Here is a 23,623-nt window from a genome sequence, read left to right on the forward strand (position 1 = left end):
ATTTTGCAGCTTTATGTATCAAATCCTTTTTTTAAATTCAATAACCAACTGAATGTTCAATTTTGTAAATTTTAAAATGATCCATTTAATATTCAGACTATTTTCAACTGAATTCCGTTACCTCTTTTATACTGATTTTCAAAATGTAATTGATCCCAAACTAATGTAATTGATCCCAAATACTGTAGATCCGTAGTCCCCAGATGGTCCACTATTTGGTGGGTCAGAAGGACGTTTTTAAAGGCTTAGAAGGCAGGTTAGCATAGTGCAAAACAGGAAGCTATGCTTCTATAGATGTCACACTGCCAAAAACCCTCTAATTCCTCCCTCTCTCTCTCTCTCTCTGCTGTCTGTGTGTCTCAGCTGCGTCTCATAGACTGGGGTCTGGCTGAGTTCTACCACCCAGCTCAGGAATACAACGTCAGGGTGGCCTCCCGTTATTTTAAAGGACCAGAGCTGCTCGTGGACTATCAGGTAGACACTAGTTATTAACACACATCACACTACTGACACAATGTGAACATCCACATACACAGGTGAATGCACCAATTTGTAAGTCGCTCTGGATAAGAGCGTCTGCTAAATGACTTAAATGTAAATGTAAATACATCATGATTCACATATTGCTTTAATTCTTGTTACATCAACACATTGATCTGCCTGTTAACATTTAGTATGTTCAATAGTCGTATGTTTACAGATGTACCAATACATGGATATTGTTCAATGAACCACATTGTGATTTTTAAAATCAGTTGTAGAGTATTTTTCCAGTGTTCTGTATTGTCCTTGTTGTGTTGGCAGCTTTATGACTACAGTCTGGACATGTGGAGTCTAGGCTGCATGTTGGCCAGCATGATCTTCCTCAAAGAGCCATTCTTCCATGGCCAGGACAACTACGATCAGGTACACACACACACACACACACACATACCAACTACGATCAGGTACACACACACACACACACACACACACACACACACACACACACACACACACACACACACACAAACAGGGCAACTACGATCAGGTACACACACACACACACAAACAAACAGGGCAACTACGATCAGGTACACACACACACACACACACACAAACAAACAGGGCAACTACGATCAGGTACACACACACACACACACACACACACACACAAACAAACAGGGCAACTACGATCAGGTACACACACACACACACACACACACAGGGCAACTAGGACCAGGTAAATAACACACACAGCTCCACACTACACTAGTCCATGATGCTTGTATGTAATACCACAGTGTGAAATGGCATCATTGGGAGTGGAACCAACCACTAGAGAGGAGGACATCACTTCTATTGTCAACAATCCCTGTTATATAACTAAAATTATAACTAAATGACCACGTTAATACACACTATGAACACTGTTCATCTGTGATGTAGAAGGTGTGGCTGTATGGTAGATGTGTGTCTCTCAACGTTCCTCTGACTGTCCCATGTTGTGTCCAGCTGGTCCGCATCGCTAAGGTTCTTGGGACAGATGAGCTGTTTGGCTACCTACACAAGTACCACATTGAATTGGACACACGTTTCAAAGACCTGCTGGGACAGTAAGTACCACTAGGGGGCGTAGCACAGGGTTAGCCTGGTCCCCACGTCTGTTTGTGCTCATTGAAAAGCCAAACAATTTGACAAAGCACTGACATGCCAGAAACAGACGGTCACTCAGGTGGGGAGAGGGGCTGCTGTTGAGGGCTCCTGGGGTGGTATTCAGTGGCTCTATGGGGATTTGTTTTGGTGCAGTGGGTGGGCAAGACTGTTTGTTTACATGGAGAACATACCACTGTGCTCGCCTACCGTGTGGAATGTTCAGATAGAAATAGATTGTGTAGAAATCCACATCCCAGTGTTCTGTTGTTTCCGTGGTACCCTGAAGGACATAGAATATAAAGTATAGATCCAATCACCTTCAAACTTTAGCCTTCCAGTCTCTCTTTTTATTGGATGTTTGTTCCCTTGGCGACGGCGATACTTGTCAACATACCCCTCGGGCACAACCGTAGCGCTACATTTTGAAACGTTAAACTAAAATGAGTGTTTTTTATTGGACCAGTTTAAGCAGTACCTCCCTGTTTCTTATTGGACCAGTTTAAGCAGTACCTCCCTGTTTCTTATTGGACCAGTTTAAGCAGTACCTCCCTGTTTCTTATTGGACCAGTTTAAGCAGTACCTCCCTGTTTCTTATTGGACCAGTTTAAGCAGTACCTCCCTGTTTCTTATTGGACCAGTTTAAGCAGTACCTCCCTGTTTCTTATTGGACCAGTTTAAGCAGTACCTCCCTGTTTCTTATTGGACCAGTTGAAGCAGTACCTCCCTGTTTCTTATTGGACCAGTTTAAGCAGTACCTCCCTGTTTCTTATTGGACCAGTTTAAGCAGTACCTCCCTGTTTCTTATTGGACCAGTTTAAGCAGTACCTCCCTGTTTCTTATTGGACCAGTTGAAGCAGTACCTCCCTGTTTCTTATTGGACCAGTTTAAGCAGTACCTCCCTGTTTCTTATTGGACCAGTTTAAGCAGTACCTCCCTGTTTCTTATTGGACCAGTTTAAGCAGTACTTCCCTGTTTCTTATTGGACCAGTTGAAGCAGTACCTCCCTGTTTCTTATTGGACCAGTTTAAGCAGTACCTCCCTGTTTCTTATTGGACCAGTTTAAGCAGTACCTCCCTGTTTCTTATTGGACCAGTTTAAGCAGTACCTCCCTGTTTCTTATTGGACCAGTTGAAGCAGTACCTCCCTGTTTCTTATTGGACCAGTTTAAGCAGTACCTCCCTGTTTCTTATTGGACCAGTTTAAGCAGTACCTCCCTGTTTCTTATTGGACCAGTTTAAGCAGTACCTCCCTGTTTCTTATTGGACCAGTTTAAGCAGTACCTCCCTGTTTCTTATTGGACCAGTTGAAGCAGTACTTCCCTGTTTCTTATTGGACCAGTTGAAGCAGTACTTCCCTGTTTCTTATTGGACCAGTTTAAGCAGTACCTCCCTGTTTCTTATTGGACCAGTTTAAGCAGTACCTCCATGTTTCTTATTGGACCAGTTGAAGCAGTACCTCCCTGTTTCTTATTGGACCAGTTTAAGCAGTACCTCCCTGTTTCTTATTGGACCAGTTTAAGCAGTACCTCCCCCTCTCCTCCCCCCAGGCAGACGAGGAAGCGCTGGGAGCAGTTTGTCCAGACAGAGAACCAGCACCTGGTGACCCCTGAGTCCCTGGACCTGCTGGACAAGCTGCTACGTTACGACCACCAGCAGAGACTGACCGCTGCTGAGGCCATGCAGCATCCATACTTCTGTAAGATACACACCTGTCTGTCTGTCTGTCTACCTGAGGCCATGCAGCATCCATACTTCTGTAAGATACACACCTGTCTGTCTGTCTGTCTACCTGAGGCCATGCAGCATCCATACTTCTGTAAGATATACACCTGTCTGTCTGTCTACCTGAGGCCATGCAGCATCCATACTTCTGTAAGATACACACCTGTCTGTCTGTCTGTCTGTCTACTGTCTGTCTGTCTGTCTACCTGAGGCCATGCAGCATCCATACTTCTGTAAGATACACACCTGTCTGTCTGTCTACCTGAGGCCATGCAGCATCCATACTTCTGTAAGATACACACCTGTCTGTCTGTCTACCTGAGGCCATGCAGCATCCATACTTCTGTAAGATACACACCTGTCTGTCTGTCTACCTGAGGCCATGCAGCATCCATACTTCTGTAAGATATACACCTGTCTGTCTGTCTGTCTACCTGAGGCCATGCAGCATCCATACTTCTGTAAGATATACACCTGTCTGTCTGTCTACCTGAGGCCATGCAGCATCCATACTTCTGTAAGATACACACCTGTCTGTCTGTCTACCTGAGGCCATGCAGCATCCATACTTCTGTAAGATACACACCTGTCTGTCTGTCTGTCTGTCTACCTGAGGCCATGCAGCATCCATACTTCTGTAAGATACACACCTGTCTGTCTGTCTACCTGAGGCCACGCAGCATCCATACTTCTGTAAGATATACACCTGTCTGTCTGTCTGTCTCTACCTGAGGCCATGCAGCATCCATACTTCTGTAAGATATACACCTGTCTGTCTGTCTGTCTCTACCTGAGGCCATGCAGCATCCATACTTCTGTAAGATATACACCTGTCTGTCTGTCTGTCTCTACCTGAGGCCACGCAGCATCCATACTTCTGTAAGATATACACCTGTCTGTCTGTCTGTCTCTACCTGAGGCCATGCAGCATCCATACTTCTGTAAGATACACACCTGTCTGTCTGTCTGTCTACCTGAGGCCATGCAGCATCCATACTTCTGTAAGATACACACCTGTCTGTCTGTCTGTCTACCTGAGGCCATGCAGCATCCATACTTCTGTAAGATACACACCTGTCTGTCTGTTTGTCTGTCTACTGTCTGTCTGTCTGTCTACCTGAGGCCATGCAGCATCCATACTTCTGTAAGATACACACCTGTCTGTCTGTCTACCTGAGGCCATGCAGCATCCATACTTCTGTAAGATACACACCTGTCTGTCTGTCTACCTGAGGCCATGCAGCATCCATACTTCTGTAAGATACACACCTGTCTGTCTGTCTACCTGAGGCCATGCAGCATCCATACTTCTGTAAGATATACACCTGTCTGTCTGTCTGTCTACCTGAGGCCATGCAGCATCCATACTTCTGTAAGATATACACCTGTCTGTCTGTCTACCTGAGGCCATGCAGCATCCATACTTCTGTAAGATATACACCTGTCTGTCTGTCTGTCTGTCTACCTGAGGCCATGCAGCATCCATACTTCTGTAAGATATACGTCTGTCTGTCTGTCTACCTGAGGCCATGCAGCATCCATACTTCTGTAAGATATACACCTGTCTGTCTACCTGAGGCCATGCAGCATCCATACTTCTGTAAGATACACACCTGTCTGTCAGTTTAAACTGCCTTGTTCAGGGGCAGAACGACAGATTTGACAAGATTTTACCTTGTCAGCTCGGGGATTCGATCTTGCAACCTTTCGGTAACAAGTCCAATGCTCTAACCACTAGGCTAGCTGCCGCCCCATTATGATAACCTACGTCAAAACCAAACGGTGCGTAGTCACTAAAGTAGATATATAGTACCAGTCAAAAGTTTGGACACACCTACTTATTGTAGAATAATAGTGAAGACATCAAAACTATGAAATAACACATCATGCAGTAACCAAAAAACTGTTAAAAAAATCTAAATATATTTTATATTTGAGGTTCTTCAAGGTTGCCACCCTTTGCCTTTGACACTCTTGGCATTCTCTCAACCAGCTTCATGAGGTAGTCACCTGGAATACATTTGAATTAACAGGTGTGCCTTAAGTTAATTTGTGGAATTTTTTTTCCTTCTAAATGTGTTTGAGCGTATCAGTTGTGTTGTGACCAGGTAGGGGTGGTATACAGAAGAAAGCCCTATTTGGTAAAAGACCAAGTCCATATTATGGCAAGAACAACTCAAATAATCAAAGAGAAATGACAGTCCATCATTACTTTAAGACATGGTCAGTCAATACGGAAAAATGAAGAACTTTGAAAATGTCTTCAAGTGCAGTCGCAAAACCCATCTAGTGCTATGATGAAACTGGCTCTCATGAGGGCCGCCACAGGAATGGAAGACCAAGAGTTACCTCTGCTGCAGAGGATAACTTCATTAAAGGTAGCAGCCTCTCAAATTGCAGCCCAAATGAATGCTTCAGAGTTCAAGTAACAGACACATCTCAACATCAACTGTTCAGAGGAGACTGCGTGAATTAGGCCTTCATGGTCGAATTGCTGCTAAGAAACCACTACTAAAGGACACCAATAAGAACAAGAGACTTGCTTGGGCCAAGAACCACGAGCAATGGACATTAGACTGGTGGAAATCTGTCCTTTGGTCTGATGAGTCCAAATTTAATATTTGATTCCAGCTGTGTTTTTGAGACGTAGAGTAGGTGAACGGATGATGTCCGCATGTGTGGTTCCCACCGTGAAGCATGGAGGAGGAGGTGTGTTGATGTGGGGGTGCTTTGCTGGTGACATTGTGATTTATTTAGAATTCAAGGCACACTTAACTAGCATGGTTACCACAGCATTCTACAGTAAAACGCCATCCCATCTTTTTTGGGCTTAGTGGGACTATCATTTGTTTTTCAACCGGACAATGACCCAACACACCTCCAGGCTGTGTATGAGCTATTTGACCAAGAAGGAGATTGGAGTGCTGCATCAGATGACCTGACCTACAAAATCACCTGACCTCAACCCAATTGAGATGGTTTGGGATGAGTTGGACCGCAGAGTGAAGGAAAAGCAGCCAACAAGTGCTCAGCATATGTGGGAACTCCTTAAAGACTGTTGGAAAAGCATTCCAGGTGAAGCTGGTTGAGAGAATGCCAAGAGTGTGCAAAGCTGTCAAGGTGAAGCGTGGCTACTTTGAAGAATCTCTAATATAAAATATATTTTGATTTGTTAAACACTTTCTTTTCTTTTTTTTTAACTACATGAATTCCATATGTATTATTTCATAGTTTTGATGTCTTCACTATTATTCTACAATGTAAAAATAAAGAAAAACCCTTGATTGAGTAGGTGTGTCAGTATTGTACGTATTTGAAAATGGAGGGAATTTGGAGCTGCAGGTTTTTAAAATGTTTATTTAATGTGCTGAGCGATTTTTAGGACGTTGAGCACCAGAGCGCTGCACCACTCAACTCTAGTGTCACTCTCATCCCATCTTTCTACGTTCCTCCATCTTTTGCTGTCTCTCTCTATCCCTGTCCATGGACTCAATGCTAGTGTCTCTCTCTCCATCCCTGTCCATGGACTCAATGCTAGTGTCTCTCTCTCCATCCCTGTCCATGGACTCAATGCTAGTGTCTCTCCCCTGCTGTCTCTCTCTCTCTCTCTCCATCCCTGTCCATGGACTCAATGCTAGTGTCTCTCCTGCTGTCCCTCTCTCTCTCCATCCCTGTCCATGGACTCAATGCTAGTGTCTCTCTCTCCATCCCTGTCCATGGATTCAATGCTAGTGTCTCTCCCCTGCTGTCTCTCTCTCTCTCCATCCCTGTCCATGGACTCAATGCCAGTGTCTCTCCTGCTCTCTCTCTCTCTCTCTCTCTCTCCATCCCTGTCCATGGACTCAATGCTAGTGTCTCTCCTGCTGTCTCTCTCTCCCTCTCCATCCCTGTCCATGGACTCAATGCTAGTGTCTCTCCTGTCTCTCTCTCTCTCCATCCCTGTCCATGGACTCAATGCTAGTGTCTCTCCTGCTCTCTCTCTCTCTCTCTCCATCCCTGTCCATGGACTCAATGCTAGTGTCTCTCCTGCTGTCTCTCTCTCTCTCTCTCTCCATCCCTGTCCATGGACTCAATGCTAGGCAGTGAAGTGCACTCATTCTGTGTTCAGTATGCAATTATTTATGCAAATTTACCTTTGTAATGTTGTGTAAATAGTTAGAAGCCGTTCAAACCCAGTTCTTAAAGGGACGGTTCCAGATTTTGCCAGTTAAAGGGATACTTTGGGATTTTGTCAGAGGTCATTTATGTACTTCCCCATAGTCAGTTGAACTTGTAGATACTATGTTTCTGTGTCCAGTATGAAGGAAGTTGGAGGCAGTTTCGCGAGCCAATGCTAACTAGCGTTACCCATAGACTTCCAGTCATTGTGCTATCTGCTAGCATGCTAGCAGTAGATAAAGGGCATCATTGCAAAAATCCCGAAGTATCCCTTTTAGCCCTTTTTCATCTGACTGTAACAGAGAACTTTATTGCAGAAATCTCTCACTGATGAAGAGTGAATCTCTCACCATCCATTTAGACTTTGATCTGTACTGATGAAGAGTGAATCTCTCACCATCCCTTTAAACTTTGATCTGTACTGATGAAGAGTGAATCTCTCACCATCCATTTAAACTTTGATCTGTAGTGATGAAGAGTGAATCTCTCACCATCCCTTTAAACTTTGATCTGTACCGATGAAGAGTGAATCTCTCACCATCCCTTTAAACTTTGATCTGTAGTGATGAAGAGTGAATCTCTCACCATCCCTTTAACCTTTGATCTGTAGTGATGAAAAGTGAATCTCTCACCGTCCCTTTAAACTTTGATCTGTAGTGATGAAGAGTGGATTGGAAAGAGATGGTCTCCTGACTACCATGTTCTGTGTCCCTCAGATCCAGTGCTGAATGAACAGACCATCTCCAACACACACACCAAGGCAATAAGTGGATCCAATGCAACATGATGGACAGAGAGGAGGTAACACACACAGAGTTCTCCCCAAAGAATGTTAGAGCGGCGCCACCTGGTGGACTGGCAGCGCCATTATGTAAACAACATTCTTTAATATTTCTGAGTAGATTACAGGAAATGTCAGCAGCAGCACCACCTTGTTAACTAATCCTGGGGAGAACCCTGACATGTACACATTCTCACACCTGTTACACCCAGATTGGAACAAGCCCAGACTTCCATTCTTTTGATCGTGTCTCTGTTCCTTCTTGCCGTCCAGGAAAACCTTTGTTACCTCAACTTGTGACCCTTTCGTGGTAGAAACGATCTGCCTCCAAGTCTACAGCCATACTGGAGCAAGACGCCAACTTGCAACACACACAACACTCTTGGATAAAACCTAAATCTGTCACAACGTGGGTACTAGCGTTGCTTGGCCCCAGTCACACACAACGTATTGGATCCAAGCTATGAGGTGTGATATTGCCTCCTAGAACTGCCCCCCCTGAAATCCCTGCCCGCTCCCCACCCCACCCACCTCAACTCCCCTGTTTTCAAATAAGCTGATGTCAGATGTGATACAGAGACTGACTCCAGGTCAGTTTGGCACTGGTGTTGTGCTGTGAGATGTGTGTTGGTCAGTATGGAGCTGCACTGGCCTGGGGTCAGAGCTATAATAGCACTGAGTGGCATGGAGGCTCTTTTCTGCTATGGATAGAACAAATACTATATTAAAGAGAATAAACCATTTTTATTTAAATGTTTTTGTGCCTGTTTTTATTATTTTTATTATATATATTGATTTCTGATTGATCAGTAGAAACCTAAATACTTACAGAGCATTCGGAAAGTATTCCAGACCCCTTGACTTTTTCCACATTTTGTTACGTTAAAGCCTTATTCTAAAATAGATTTCCCCCTCAATCTACACACAATACCCCATAATTACAAAGCAAAGACTTATTTAAAAAAAAAAAGAAAAAAAAAAGAAGTATTACAAAGAAAAAAATTACATATTACATTTACATAAGTATTCAGACTTTTTACTCAGTACTTTGTTGAAGCACCTTTGGCAGCGATTACAGCCTCGTCTTCTTGGGTATGACGCTACAAGCTTGGTACACCTGTATTTGGGGAGTTTCCCATTCTTCTCTGCAGATCCTCTCAAGCTCTGTCAGATTGGATGGGGAGCATCGCTGCACAGCTGCTTTCAGGTCTCTCCAGAGATGTTCGACCGGGTTCAAGTCCGGGCTCTGGCAGGGCCACTCAAGGACATTCAGAGACTTGTCCAGAAGCCACTCCTGCGTTGTCTTGGCTGTGTGCTTAGGGTCGTTGTCCTGTTGGATGGTGAACCTTTGCCCCAGTCTGAGGTCCTGAGCGCTCTGGAGCAGGTTTTCATCAAGGATCTCTCTGTACTTTGCTCTGTTTATCTTTGCCTCGATCCTGACTAGTCTCCCAGTCCCTGCCGCTGAAGAACATCCCCACAGCATGATGCTGCCACCACCATGCTTCACCGTAGGGATGGTACCTGCTTTTTTCAAGACATGAGGCTTGGCATTCAGGCAAAAGAGTTCAATCTTACCAGAGAACCTTGTATCTCATGGTCTGAGAGTCTTTGGGTGCCTTTTGGCAAACTCCAAGTGCACTGTCGTGTGCCTTTTACTGAAGTCTGGCCACTCTATCATAAAGGCCTGATTGGTGGAGTGCTGCAGAGATGGGAGAACCTTCCAGAAGGACAACCATCTCCACAGATGAAATCTAGAGCTCTGTCAGTGACCATCGGGTTCTTGGTCACCTTCCTGACCAAGGCCCTTCTCCCCCGATTGCTCAGTTTGGCAGGGCGGCCAGCTCTAGGAAGAGTCTTGGTGGTTCCAAACCTCTTCCATTTAAGAATGATGGAGGCCACTGTGTTCTTGGGGACCTTCAATGCTGCATAATTGTTTTTGGTACCTTTCCCCAGATCTGTGCCTCGATACTATCCTGTCTCTGAGCTTTATGGACAATTCCTTTGACCTCATGGCTTGGTTTTTGCTCTAACATGCACTGTCAACTGTGGGACATTATATAGACAGGTGTGTGCCTTTAATGTCCAATCAATAGAATTTACATCTCAAGGATGATCATGAGCTCAATTTTGAGTCTCATTGCAAAGAGTCTGAATACTTAGGTAAATAAGGTAATTCTGTTTTTATTTTAAATAAATTAATGAAAATGTCACTGTTTTTGCTTTGTCATTATGGGTTATTGTCTGTAGATTGAGGATTTTCTTTCTTTATTTAATCAATTTTAGAATAAGGCTAACGTAATAAAATGTGGGGGGAAATCAAGGGGCTGAATACTTTCCGAATGCACTCTACCTCAGTCATAATATGAACACTTCTCAGATCAGTATCTAATAGATTCCAAAATGTAAATTATAGAAAGTTATAGACGACTTCAGTTTTTAATGTGTTGTTTTAATAAATAATCTGTGAATTCCAGATTATTTCCAGAACATAAAATGTGCAACATTCATGCAATACAAATGACAAAAGAGTGATGATTAAAATGCAGTCTACAGAAGTCTAACTTCAGCAGGGCTGCGTTCAGCAGGTTGTAATACACTGAAGACTGCAGATAGAAATGCTATGAATAGAGCTGACACAATTCCACAACGTAGTGCCCTACTGAACGCAGCCCAGGTGAGTTCTAATCGAAACCCATCTAAGGCACGCCCACAACACCACCTTTCTCCTCTACAGCCAATCATGCATGTGCCTTGTCAAACCCAGGATATTAGGAAGCTGCTGTGATTGGTCAGTTTTGGCTGCCTGACAGTATGAATTAAGGTTGCCATGGTAGCGTATCAGAGTGGCCTGTCGTTTTATTTAAGGGTGTGTTCCTCTGGCCAGATGTTGCTGATCTTACAACACCTGGGTAGGTGTTTAACCAATCAGCCAACCACATCATGTTATAGCAGTCTGGTGCCCGACGGCACAGTCAATGAAGTGGCACGCAACCATTGGTTGAGTCAAGCAATGTCTGAGCAGGGGAACCTGGCATAGAAGGCAAAGGATCCCACGTGAGGTGGAGGCAAGGGAAGCTCAGGCCTTCAGCTCAGTCACATCACATTAATACAGTAGCGCTGATATCAAGGGAGGTTGAAGCCCACCAAGGGAGCTTGAAGCTCACCAAGGGAGCTCTCGCTCAACACAACAAAATAACAATCATAACTGGGTCTGATTTAACCACACAATAAGATACCTGTGTTGTAAAATAGTGGTAAAAATTAATCCCAGGGAAGATTTATTTTAATAGTGAACATCCAGACCAGTCAGAATGAGTCTTGGCAGTCAATAGTTAGTCTTCTATACCTGGTTTCTGGAAAATAATTCCTTGGTGTTCTTTACCTGGGTTCTGGAATAGAACTGAGTGCTCCTTGGTGTTCTTTACCTGGGTTCTTGAATAGAACTGAGTGCTCCTTGGTGATCTTTACCCGGGTTCTGGAATAGAACTGAGTGCTCCTTGGTGTTCTTTACCTGGGTTCTTGAATAGAACTGAGTGCTCCTTGGTGATCTTTACCCGGGTTCTGGAATAGAACTGAGTGCTCCTTGGTGTTCTTTACCCGGGTTCTGGAATAGAACTGAGTGCTCCTTCGTGATCTTTTTAGCAAAGCTAAAGGCTTAAAACAATCAGCTCCACAAAAAGGAGATACAAAACTAATACCATAGACATTCATTGTTTTTGTCCTGAAAATAAAAACAGACAAATGAAATAACTTACAAATCCATGACATGACCCTGTGGTTGTTTCCAGAGGTATAAGAAGCAGAAGCACAGTCTTCCAGACATGGGCTGCAGTGGTATAATGTAGGCTTTTTTTGATTTACATTTGGTTGAGTTGTCAACTAACATGAATCCAATGTGAAATGAACTAAAAAATGTCACGATGACATTGGATTTAGGTTAAAAGATGGGTGTAAAATAGACCAAATTCCCATACGTTGATAACTTTCTAATCCAATCAGTTTTCCCACATTGATTCAATTTCATCACAGATACATTTCTTTGGTTGAAATGATGTAACAATGTTGATTCAAGCAGTTTTTGCCCAGTGGGTATTTATATGATACAGCCAGACAGGGTTAGGGATCCATTCCATTTCAATTCCAGTCAATAGAGAAAGTAAACCAAAATTCCAAATGTTACTTATTGAAGAGAATTGGAATGTCAGTGTACTTCCTGAATTGGAATGGAATTGAGCCCAACCTTGTAGCCAGGTTAGCTAGTGGTTACAGCAGGGAACATCCACTAGATTCAGCCACAGGACCATGTTTATATTCTTCAGCAGATGTTCAGGGGTTCGGAAAAACATAATTAGAAATTATTTATAGACTGCAAATTTGACCACAAGAAGCCACAACAGATATATTTGACTAAAACATTAAAATCATTTCAAACCTTACATTTGTATACGATCACATATATATCTCTGTTATGTGTGAGAATACTTTGGAACAGATTTCCAAAATTAAAATCACTTGCAGCTGATTTGCTGGTGGGTTTACAGTATATTATGTCCAACAATATGTAAAGAAAAACTGTTTGGGGGGGGGGGGGGGGCAAATAAAATCATTGCGGGCCCCTGGGTTCCAATATTGAGGTAACTTGAATATGAGTAAAGGCAAAGAGATGGGAAATGCAGCAGCAGTAACCTAATGGGCAGGTGAAAATGCCTCAAAGACATGCATTGGATATATGTGACGTTCACTGGAAATGTAGTTCTGTGACGTACAGTATATGGTCCATACAGACGGACATATGATCCAGAGGGTTGAATATGAACCCAAGGTAGACATCATCCAGGGGGTTGAATATGAACCCAAGGGAGACATCATCCAGGGAGACATCATCCAGGGGGTTGAATATGAACCCCAAGGTAGACATCATCCAGGGGGTTGAATATGAACCCAAGGTAGACATCATCCAGGGAGACATCATCCAGGGGGTTGAATATGAACCCAAGGGAGACATCATCCAGGGAGACATCATCCAGGGGGTTGAATATGAACCCCAAGGTAGACATCATCCAGGGGGTTGAATATGAACCCAAGGTAGACATCATCCAGGGAGACATCATCCAGGGGGTTGAATATGAACCCAAGGGAGACATCATCCAGGGAGACATCATCCAGGGGGTTGAATATGAACCCAAGGTAGACATCATCCAGGGGGTTGAATATGAACCCAAGGTAGACATCATCCAGGGGTTTGAATATGAACCCAAGGTAGACATCATCCAGGGGGTTGAATATGAACACAAGGGAGACATCATCCAGGGGGTTGAATATGAACCCCAAGGTAGACATCATCCAGGGGGTTGAATATGAACACAAGGGAGACATCATCCAGGGGGACATCATCCAGGGGGTTGAATATGAACCCAAGGTAGACATCATCCAGGGGGTTGAATATGAACCCAAGGTAGACATCATCCAGGGGGTTGAATATGAACCCAAGGTAGACATCATCCAGGGGGTTGAATATGACCCCAAGGGAGACATCATCCAGGGAGACATCATCCAGGGGGTTGAATATGAACACAAGGTAGACATCATCCAGGGGGTTGAATATGAACCCAAGGGAGACATCATCCAGGGAGACATCATCCAGGGGGTTGAATATGAACACAAGGGAGACATCATCCAAGTATCAGAAGAAGCGTTCTGTTTCCCTGCAGGACTGCTGTCATCACAACAACCCACTGACCTGTTGGACTGTTTGACCATGATATAGTATGTATCCCACATGGCAGCCTGTTCCCTTTATAGTGCACTACTTTTGACCTGGGTCCATAGGGTAGTGCACTACTTTTGACCTGGGTCCATAGGGTAGTGCACTACTTTTGACCTGGGTCCATAGAGTAGTGCACTACTTTTGACCAGGGTCCATAGGGTAGTGCACTACTTTTGACCAGGGTCCATAGGGTAGTGCACTACTTTTGACCTGGGTCCATAGGGTAGTGCACTACTTTTGACCAGGGTCCATAGGGTAGTGCACTACTTTTGACCTGGGTCCATAGGGTAGTGCACTACTTTTGACCAGGGTCCATAGGGTAGTGCACTACTTTTGACCAGGGTCCATAGGGTAGTGCATCACTTTTGTCCAGGGTCCATAGGGTAGTGCACTACTTTTGACCTGGGTCCATAGGGTAGTGCACTACTTTTGACCAGGGTCCATAGGGTAGTGCACTACTTTTGACCTGGGTCCATAGGGTAGTGCACTACTTTTGACCTGGGGGCTCTATACAGAGAATAGGGTGCCGTTTAGGACTCAGACAGAGTGAATATGATCCAAGCGTAGTAGATATGATCTGAATGCTGATCTGTCCGTTCCACACACTCTGTCGGTCGGACACTAGCCTTCATTTCCAGGGCTTTCCAACAGCAGAGTGATGAATGACACTTGGGAGGATTAGGGTTAGTCTAGACGAGAGGCAGTCAGTCAAGGATGGGATGGCCAGTCTAGACGAGAGGCAGTCAGTCAAGGATGGGATGGCCAGTCTAGACCAGAGAGAGTCAGTCAGTCAAGGATGGGATGGCCAGTCTAGACGAGAGGGAGTCAGTCAGGGATGGGATGGCCAGTCTAGACCAGAGGGAGTCAGTCAAGGATGGGATGGCCAGTCTAGACCAGAGAGTCAGTCAGTCAAGGATGGGATGGCCAGTCTAGACCAGAGGCAGTCAGTCAAGGATGGGATGGCCAGTCTAGACCAGAGAGTCAGTCAGTCAAGGACAGGATGGCCAGTCTAGACCAGAGGGAGTCAGTCAAGGATGGGATGGCCAGTCTAGACCAGAGAGTCAGTCAAGGATGGGATGGCCAGTCTAGACCAGAGGGAGTCAGTCAGTCAGTCAAGGATGGGATGGCCAGTCTAGACCAGAGAGAGTCAGTCAGTCAAGGATGGGATGGCCAGTCTAGACCAGAGAGTCAGTCAAGGATGGGATGGCCAGTCTAGACCAGAGAGTCAGTCAGTCAAGGATGGGATGGCCAGTCTAGACCAGAGGGAGTCAGTCAAGGATGGGATGGCCAGTCTAGACCAGAGAGTCAGTCAAGGATGGGATGGCCAGTCTAGACCAGAGGGAGTCAGTCAAGGATGGGATGGCCAGTCTAGACCAGAGAGTCAGTCAAGGATGGGATGGCCAGTCTAGACCAGAGGGAGTCAGTCAGTCAGTCAAGGATGGGATGGCCAGTCTAGACCAGAGAGTCAGTCAAGGATGGGATGGCCAGTCTAGACCAGAGAGTCAGTCAAGGATGGGATGGCCAGTCTAGATCAGAGGGAGTCAGTCAGTCAGTCAAGGATGGGATGGCCAGTCTAGACCAGAGGGAGTCAGTCAGTCAAGGATGGGATGGCCAGTCTAGACCAGAGAGTCAGTCAAGGGAAAAACAGACCACGCTGACCAGAGGTAATTAGCAGCAGGTGACCATTCTTAACGCCTCTGACCACCGAACATCATTCGCCATTTTCTATTCATTTCCCGACCATTCCACATGTTGAATCGCCACCTTTGTTGACGCCCAGCAGGTGATCTAGCGCGCTCAGCTGAAGGTCGGTCGGTCGGTCGGTCGGTCGGTCGGCCGGTCGGTCGGTCCGTCGGTCAGGGAAGGAGTTCTCTAAGTTGAGCGTCCCTCAGTTCGTTGACCGTGACGATGTGGTCCAGATGCTGAAGGTATTTCTCCTGGTCCTGCATGAAGTGAGGGATTCTGGTCCGGCGGAGGACAGCGATGTGCCGTAGCCTTTCCACGTCCTCAAACGACACCTGGAGGGCCAGAAGAAGGATGGGTTAACGTCATCATCACATCGGTGGCAAATTTACAGACTCTTTCCAATCCGATCTGATATTATAACAGCCCTGTCTGTGCTCTACTTATGAGGCATGTATAAACTACAATTCAGCTTTTGTACTGAAAATGTGTCCACCATGAAAGAACCAAACTATATGTCATCACCGTGGGGGGAAATAAACATGAAGCGATCCTGTACGGGAGGATGACGACTGACCTTGCCTAGCGAGGTCAGCATCTTGAAGTCGATGTTCCTCCGATGTCGTAGAATCCTGAGGATTCCGTCCAGGTACACCTGGTCTTTACTGAAACACCCTGATTCACAACCACACAAACAAGAAAGTCAACATAGAGACCACCAATCCTTAAAAAAATGTTTAAAAAAAATTAAATGTCATATTTTTGGGGTGCATAGATCTATCACTGGTACATGTACAATGGTTAGTGTATTCACACACACACACACACACACACACACACACACACACACACACACACACACACACACACACACACACACACACACACACACACACACACACACACACACACACACACACACACTCACCAGGCTGCGAGGTGTCCGTCTGTCCCCTCTTGGCTCTGAGGCAGTACTCCCAGCGCACCACCGGATCCTGGACGAACTGAGCGATGTGGCTGAAGAGCTGGCTGAAGCCCATCCTGGTGGCGTGATACACCGTATAGTAGAGCAGAGCGGCACGCCACAGGTAGGGCTGTTTCCGTAGCAACACACTGTGCAGGCTGGCCAACCCTTCTTCCGTGGGATTGGCCGGTTTGAGGCCATACTGCTTCCTGCCTGCGGAAGTAGACCAGGGCTGGAGGCTGTTGTTTACACCTCGAAGGTAGTGGGTTCCTGGGAGGGACAGAGATGGAATAACATGGGGATGTATTGAGGCACTGTGTACCTGGTAGAACACGCAAATTATAACTCACAACTCATGTATTATGCTGTGTGGATGATAAACACATCCACACCACACATCCCACAGCCCCATTACACACCCCACATCACACAACCCCCATACCACATCCCACATCCCATATCCCCATTACACATCCCACATCACAGATCACAGATCCCCACACAATGCAAACATGCTGTATGGTACAGTCAGTGTACTGTACCTATCTCATGTCCTCCAGCCAGTGTTGTCAGTCAGCGTACTGTACCTATCTCATGCCCTCCAGCCAGTGTTGTCAGTCAGCGTACTGTACCTATCTCATGCCCTCCAGCCAGTGTTGTCAGTCAGTGTACTGTACCTATCTCATGCCCTCCAGCCAGTGTTGTCAGTCAGCGTACTGTACCTATCTCATGCCCTCCAGCCAGTGTTGTCAGTCAGTGTACTGTACCTATCTCATGCCCTCCAGCCAGTGTTGTCAGTCAGTGTACTGTACCTATCTCATGCCCTCCAGCCCTCCAGCCAGTGTTGTCAGTCAGCGTACTGTACCTTCTCATGCCCTCCAGCCAGTGTTGTCAGTCAGTGTACTGTACCTATCTCATGCCCTCCAGCCAGTGTTGTCAGTCAGCGTACTGTACCTATCTCATGCCCTCCAGCCAGTGTTGTCAGTCAGCGTACTGTACCTATCTCATGCCCTCCAGCCCTCCAGCCAGTGTTGTCAGTCAGCGTACTGTACCTATCTCATGCCCTCCAGCCAGTGTTGTCAGTCAGCGTACTGTACCTATCTCATGCCCTCCAGCCAGTGTTGTCAGTCAGCGTACTGCACCTATCTCATGCCCGCCAGCCAGTGTTGTCAGTCAGCGTACTGTACCTATCTCATGCCCTCCAGCCAGTGTTGTCAGTCAGCGTACTGTACCTATCTCATGCCCGCCAGCCAGTGTTGTCAGTCAGCGTACTGTACCTATCTCATGCCCTCCAGCCAGTGTTGTCAGTCAGCGTACTGTACCTATCTCATGTCTGAGCATGCCCTCCAGCCAGTGTTGTCAGTCAGCGTACTGTACCTATCTCATGCCTGAGCATGCCCTCCAGCCAGTGTTGTCGTGCTCCAGACAGGTTGATAGTCAGAGTGGGACGACAACTCTCCACCATCATCACCGCCTGGGACAGCAGCTCCTCAGACAGACACACCACCACCTAGACAAAGTTAACACCATACTCTTCATCATCATCACACAGACCACCACCACCTAGACAAAGTTATCACCATACTCTTCATCATCATCACACAGACCGCCACCATCTAGTCAAAGTTAACACCCTACTCTTCATCATCATCAGACACACCACCACCCCCTAGTAGAGGTCGACCGATTAATCGGAATGGCCGATTTCAATCGGTAATCGGCATTTTTGGACTACGATCATGGCCGATTACATTGCACTCCATGAAGAGACTGCTTGGCAGGCTGACTACCTGTTATGCGAGTGCAGCAAGGAGCCAAGGTAAGGTGCTAGCTAGCATTAAACTTATAAAAAACAATAAATCTTAACATAATCACAAGTTAACTACACATGGTTGATGATATTACTAGTTTATCTAGCGTGTCCTGTGTTGCATATAATCGATGCGGTGCCTGTTAATTTATCATTGAATCACAGCCTTCTTCGCCAAACGGGTGATTTAACAAGCGCATTCGCGAAAAAAGCATCGTCGCTGCACCAATGTACCTAACCATAAACATCAACGCCTTTCTTAAAATCAATTCACAAGTAAATATTTTTAAACCTGCATATTTAATTAATATTGCCTGCTAACATGAATTTCGTTTAACTATGGAAATTGTGTCACGTCTCCTGCGTTCCGTGCAAGCAGAGTCAGGGTATATGCAGCAGTTTGGGCCGCCTGGCTCGTTGCGAACTGTGTGAAGACCATTTCCTCCTAACAAAGACCGTAATTAATTTGCCAGAATTGTACATAATTACGACATAACATTGAAGGTTGTACAATGTAACAGCAATATTTAGACTTAGGGATGCCACCCGTTAGATAAAATACGGAACCGTTCCGTATTTCACTGATAGAATAAACATTTTGTTTTCGAAATGATAGTTTCCGGATTTGACCATATTAATGACCTAAGGCTCGTATTTCTGTGTGTTATTATATTATAATTAAGTCTATGATTTGATATTTGATAGAGCAGTCTGACTGAGTGGTGGTAGGCAGCAGCAGTCTCGTAAGCATTCATTCAAACAGCACTTTCCTGCATTTGCCAGTAGCTCTTCGCTGTGCTTCAAGCTTTGTGCTGTTTATGACTTCAAGCCTATCAACTCCCGAGATTAGGCTGGCAATACTAAAGTACCTATTAGAACATCCAATAGTCAAAGGTATATGAAATACAAATGGTATAGAGAGAAATAGTCCTATAAGTCCTATAATAACTACAACCTAAAACTTCTTACCTGGGAATATTGAAGACTCATGTTAAAAGGAACCTCACTCACCTCTCCTACACAGTTCTCCTTCTGCAGGTACTTGCGTGCAGCAGCCCAGACTCGACTCTTTGGTAAAATACTTCCTCCTGTCACTTCCTCAAAGTTCTCATAGTTACCAAACTTCCTCAGAATACACTCCATAATCCCAACAGCCTGTATAGATAGATAGATAGATAGATAGATAGATAGATAGATAGATAGATAGATAGATAGAGAGAGAGAGAGAGAGAGAGAGAGAGAGAGAGAGAGAGAGAGAGAGAGAGAGAGAGAGAGAGAGAGAGAGAGAGAGAGAGAGTTAGGAGAGAGAGAGAAACACCCAGAGAGACAGAGAGAAAGAGAGACAGAGAGAGAGAGAGAAACACCCAGAGAGACAGAGAGAAAGAGAGACAGAGAGAGAGAGAAACACCAAGAGAGAGAGAGAGAGAGTTTTGTTCACAAACAGACCCCACAGAGCCCCAGGACAGCAATACAATTAGACCCATTCAAATCATGAGAAAACAAAAAGATAATTACTTGACACATTGGAAAGAATTAACAAAAAAACAGAGCAAACTAGAATGTTATTTGGCCCTAAACAGAGAGTACACAGTGGCAGAATACCTGACCACTGTGACTGACCCAAACTTAAGGAAAGCTTTGACTATGTACAGACTCAGTGAGCAGAGCCTTGCTATTGAGAAAGGCAGCCGTAGGCAGACATGGCTCTCAAGAGAAGACAGGCTATGTGCTCACTGCTCACAAAATGAGGTGGAAACTGAGCTGCACTTTCTAACCTCCTGCCCAATGTATGACCATATTAGAGACACATATTTCCCTCAGATTACACAGATCAACAAAGGATTCGAAAACAAATCCAATTTTGATTAACTCGCATATCTACTGGGTGAAATACCACAGTGTGACATCACAGCAGCAAGATTTGTGACCTGTTGCCACAAGAAAAGGGCAACCAGTGAAGAACAAACACCATTGTCAATACAACCCATATTTATTTTCCCTTTTGTACTTTAACTATTTGCACATCATTACAACACTGTATATATACAATATGACATTTGAAATGTCTTTATTATTTTGGAACTTCTGTGAGTGTAATGTTTACTGTGGCATTTGCTTTGGCAATGTAAACATACGTTTCCCATGCCAATAAATTAAAATTGAGAGACAGAGAGAGAAACACCCAGAGAGAGAGAGACAGAGAGAGAGAGAGAGAGAGAGAGAGAGAGATAGAGAGAGAGAGAGAGACAGACAGAGAGAGAGAGAGACAGAGAGAGAGAGAGAAACATCCAGAGAGAGAGAGTTTATTAAGATACAATATGTCAGGAGGAAGACATTTCAAGTTAATTTGCCACAAAACAAACATAATAACTAAAAATGCAGAAATCCCCAGAGTGGGTAATCTCATTTAATATCATTTAATATCTTTGCCAGACAGAGAGGCCTACCTGTGTGAGGAAGAGGTCAGATCCATCTCTGTATTTCTCCAGCACAGTGCTGGGCTCCGGGGTCGAGTACTCAAACTGGGGGTCGTATTTATAGTCAGACTGGAAGAAGGCCTGCCTCTCCTGGTCTAGGTTAATGGGTCTTAGGGCCACAAGGAGACAGGGGCCTCGCGGTGTGGAGGGCAAGGGCAGCGGGGAGGCCCCTCCAAACCCCCGGGCAATGTGGGGAAGGGAGGTGGCTGGACGCATACGCCCCCTGGTGGCCCGGAGGCCCATTGAGGAGTTGTTGACGGTACAGGTGCTCTCGCTGCGGCGCATCCAGCCTCCGGGGCCCAGGCTGGGGCTGGTGAGGGAGCGTGCTGGGGGTGAGGGGGCAGTGGAGGGACCACCAGCGCTGCGCCAGGGGGGCTGTAGGACCCTGCGGTCCAGCGCTGGCTCGGAGCCACGGAGGCGCAGGGGCGTCACATCCAGGCTGAGGGGCCGGCGGAGAGTGGGTCTGGTCGCCGCCTTATTCCGAGACGAGGCCGTTGCCATGGTGACGTCCCGCCTCAGAGAGACTACCGGTCCATCGTATGGCAAGACTGAGTGAGAGGAGTTGGTAGAGGAGCCAACACTGGCCCCAGGGCTGGGGGTAAGGCTGACATCTGCCACCAACGACTGATGTTGAGGCTGGGGTCCATTGTGAGAGTTGGATACCCGCTCCCTCTTGGTGACACTGCTTGTCCTGGCGTGGAGCCTAGTGTTGGTGGTGGTGGGAGGGTCCGCTGTTGGTTCCTCTGTTCTTTTGGTGGTTTTGGTAGTGTCAGGTCTGATCTCTTCTGTTCTAGTGGTGGTGCTGTTGGTGGTGGTTTTGGGAGGCTCTGGGCTGGTGTTTTCTAGTCCGGTGCTGTTGGTGTTGGTTTTGGGGGCATCCGATTTGGTGTTTTCTAGTCCGGTGCTGTTGGTTTTGGGAGGCTCTGGGCTGGTGTTTTCTAGTCTGTTGCTGTTGGTTTTGGGAGGCTCTGGGCTGGTGTTTTCTAGTCTGGTGCTGTTGGTTTTGGGAGGCTCTGGGCTGGTGTTTTCTAGTCTGGTGCTGTTGGTGTTGGTTTTGGGAGGCTCTGGGCTGGTGTTTTCTAGTCTGCTGCTGTTGGTTTTGGGAGGCTCTGGGCTGGTGTTTTCTAGTCTGGTGCTGTTGGTGGTGGTTTTGGGAGGCTCTGGGCTGGTGTTTTCTAGTCCGGTGCTGTCGGTTGTGGTGGTTTTGCGAGGGTCCGGTCTTGGTTCTGGACCCGTCAGGTCTGTGGTGCTGCTGCTCCCTCCGACCCCGTCGACGTCTGTCCGATCCATACAGTCCTCACCCGGGTCCAAAACCATCTCCGATGCAACAGCTTCGCTGCCGCTGGTCCAACCACACCACACTGCAAACACAAGATGGTCAGCTTTATGGTCACAAATTACCCATTGATTGGTATGACCTTTTAATGCAGTCAGTGCTTGTGTCAGGAACAGGTGATAACAAGTTCAAAAACATGTGTGCCACTACTTTAACTGGATTACATGAATCCATGAATGTCCTCGGAGCCATCTGGACAGGGACACACACATGTCCAACGGTCTGATTGCGCAAGTATACCTCCGGTTTGAATCGGCCTGCCTGCAACATAGACAGGGCTCGGTCAGGGGCGGGGTTACTGTGCTGCTGAATACGAAACTAGGTGGTCGGGACGGCGGGACGGGTTCTAGTCATCCCATATATGGGACTAGTAATGACTTCAAACAAAAACAAAAGATCCGAATCATATCGATGTTTAGCCTACTACATATGTAGCCTATATTTACACAAGGCGATCGCGACTTCTGCTGTGTATTGTATTGAGGTTTCATATCCATTTGGACCACCAAAGTGTATTGCATACAAATTTGCAGGATATCTCTCCGTTATTGTGACATTGTCGTAATGTAATGGAACAAATAGTCTGTTGTAGAGTACAGCAAACCGTTTTTATGACACCGTATTATTATTATAGTCATGCCAATAGCCATAATTGTCACTATATTGTATTCAGTGACAGTAAAGGATGAATCGACAAATAACGGTTTTCTATCAACATGTGTAGTTTTCTTCTGATCTGATCTCCAGAATCAGATAATAAATCGAGGATGAATGGAACAAGACAATAACCAGAATTCCAATAATCGTATTCATAAATGTTTTTACCTTGCAGCGGGGTTTGGTGATCAGATTTGTAAATGCAGGCTTTTCTTTAATTCATGACGCCCAGCTCTGCTTGTGCTCTCCACAATGAGCCGCGGGAAGGTTTCCGGTGGCGCCCGGTGAAAAATGCTCATTGGATATGAGCAGCTATAGTGGATGGGCCGCCCGGAGAGGCATGCGAGGAAGTTCGGACTGTGTTGGAAGATATGACGCCTTGGCACAGCTGATGAACTAGAAGGTGCCATGCGCAGTGCGTGCAGCTATCCTGCGTCCTTACGCACGTGGCATATCTCGGAGGCAACCGAGCAGTGAGGAGCACGTAGGCTACGTTCCCCGAGATTCACATAAGCCCCATATAATTATAACGGTTAGAGTCCTTATAGTGAAATCCATATATTGAGATATACAGTACCTTCGGGAAGTATTCAGACCCCATGACTTTTTCCAGAATGTTTTACGTTACAGCCGT

At 45.8% G+C, this 23,623-nt stretch overlaps 2 protein-coding genes across 3 annotated transcripts; one reads left to right on the plus strand and one right to left on the minus strand.

Annotated features, from left to right (window-relative positions):
- Positions 1 to 279: 279 nt before the first annotated feature.
- Positions 280 to 9,048, plus strand: LOC129846242 (casein kinase II subunit alpha'-like). Its single transcript, XM_055914248.1, has 6 exons — positions 280 to 474; positions 805 to 906; positions 1,495 to 1,595; positions 3,182 to 3,330; positions 8,231 to 8,315; positions 8,569 to 9,048. Exons 1-5 carry the CDS (start codon positions 295 to 297, stop codon positions 8,299 to 8,301), a joined length of 603 nt encoding a protein of 200 aa, XP_055770223.1. The 5' UTR covers positions 280 to 294; the 3' UTR covers positions 8,302 to 8,315; positions 8,569 to 9,048.
- A 2,496-nt stretch (positions 9,049 to 11,544) lies between these two features.
- LOC129846241 (microtubule-associated tyrosine carboxypeptidase-like) lies at positions 11,545 to 23,380 on the minus strand. Of its 2 annotated transcripts, XM_055914246.1 has the most exons (8): positions 23,158 to 23,380; positions 22,497 to 22,593; positions 20,967 to 22,357; positions 19,531 to 19,674; positions 18,087 to 18,219; positions 16,674 to 16,979; positions 16,323 to 16,420; positions 11,545 to 16,080 (listed from the first exon to the last, which is right to left on the minus strand). In XM_055914246.1, the coding sequence occupies exons 2-8, from the start codon at positions 22,522 to 22,524 to the stop codon at positions 15,919 to 15,921; spliced, it is 2,262 nt and encodes a 753-aa protein (XP_055770221.1). In that variant the 5' UTR covers positions 22,525 to 22,593; positions 23,158 to 23,380; the 3' UTR covers positions 11,545 to 15,918. The 2 variants fall into 2 exon arrangements, with proteins under 2 accessions (XP_055770221.1, XP_055770222.1); XM_055914247.1 differs by lacking the exon at positions 22,497 to 22,593.
- Between the last annotated feature and the right edge of the window lie 243 nt (positions 23,381 to 23,623).

Source organism: Salvelinus fontinalis, unplaced genomic scaffold, assembly GCF_029448725.1.
Source record: "Salvelinus fontinalis isolate EN_2023a unplaced genomic scaffold, ASM2944872v1 scaffold_0486, whole genome shotgun sequence".
Taxonomy (NCBI): Eukaryota; Metazoa; Chordata; class Actinopteri; order Salmoniformes; family Salmonidae; genus Salvelinus; species Salvelinus fontinalis.

What these genes read in the sequence shown, in the direction of transcription:
- LOC129846242 (XM_055914248.1), top strand. Translation starts at nt 295, where the DNA reads ATGTCACACTGCCAAAAACCCTCTAATTCCTCCCTCTCTCTCTCTCTC. An exon ending in TTCAAAGACCTGCTGGGACA is followed by an intron (nt 1,596 to 3,181) that starts GTAAGTACCACT and finishes TCCTCCCCCCAG; the next exon opens with GCAGACGAGGAAGCGCTGGG. An exon ending in CATGCAGCATCCATACTTCT is followed by an intron (nt 3,331 to 8,230) that starts GTAAGATACACA and finishes TGTGTCCCTCAG; the next exon opens with ATCCAGTGCTGAATGAACAG.
- LOC129846241 (XM_055914246.1), bottom strand. Translation starts at nt 22,524, where the DNA reads ATGGCTCCGAGGACATTCATGGATTCAT. An exon ending in CTGACCTCTTCCTCACACAG is followed by an intron (nt 19,675 to 20,966) that starts GTAGGCCTCTCT and finishes CTATCTATACAG; the next exon opens with GCTGTTGGGATTATGGAGTG. An exon ending in CATGCTCAGGCATGAGATAG is followed by an intron (nt 16,980 to 18,086) that starts GTACAGTACGCT and finishes TGTCCCTCCCAG; the next exon opens with GAACCCACTACCTTCGAGGT.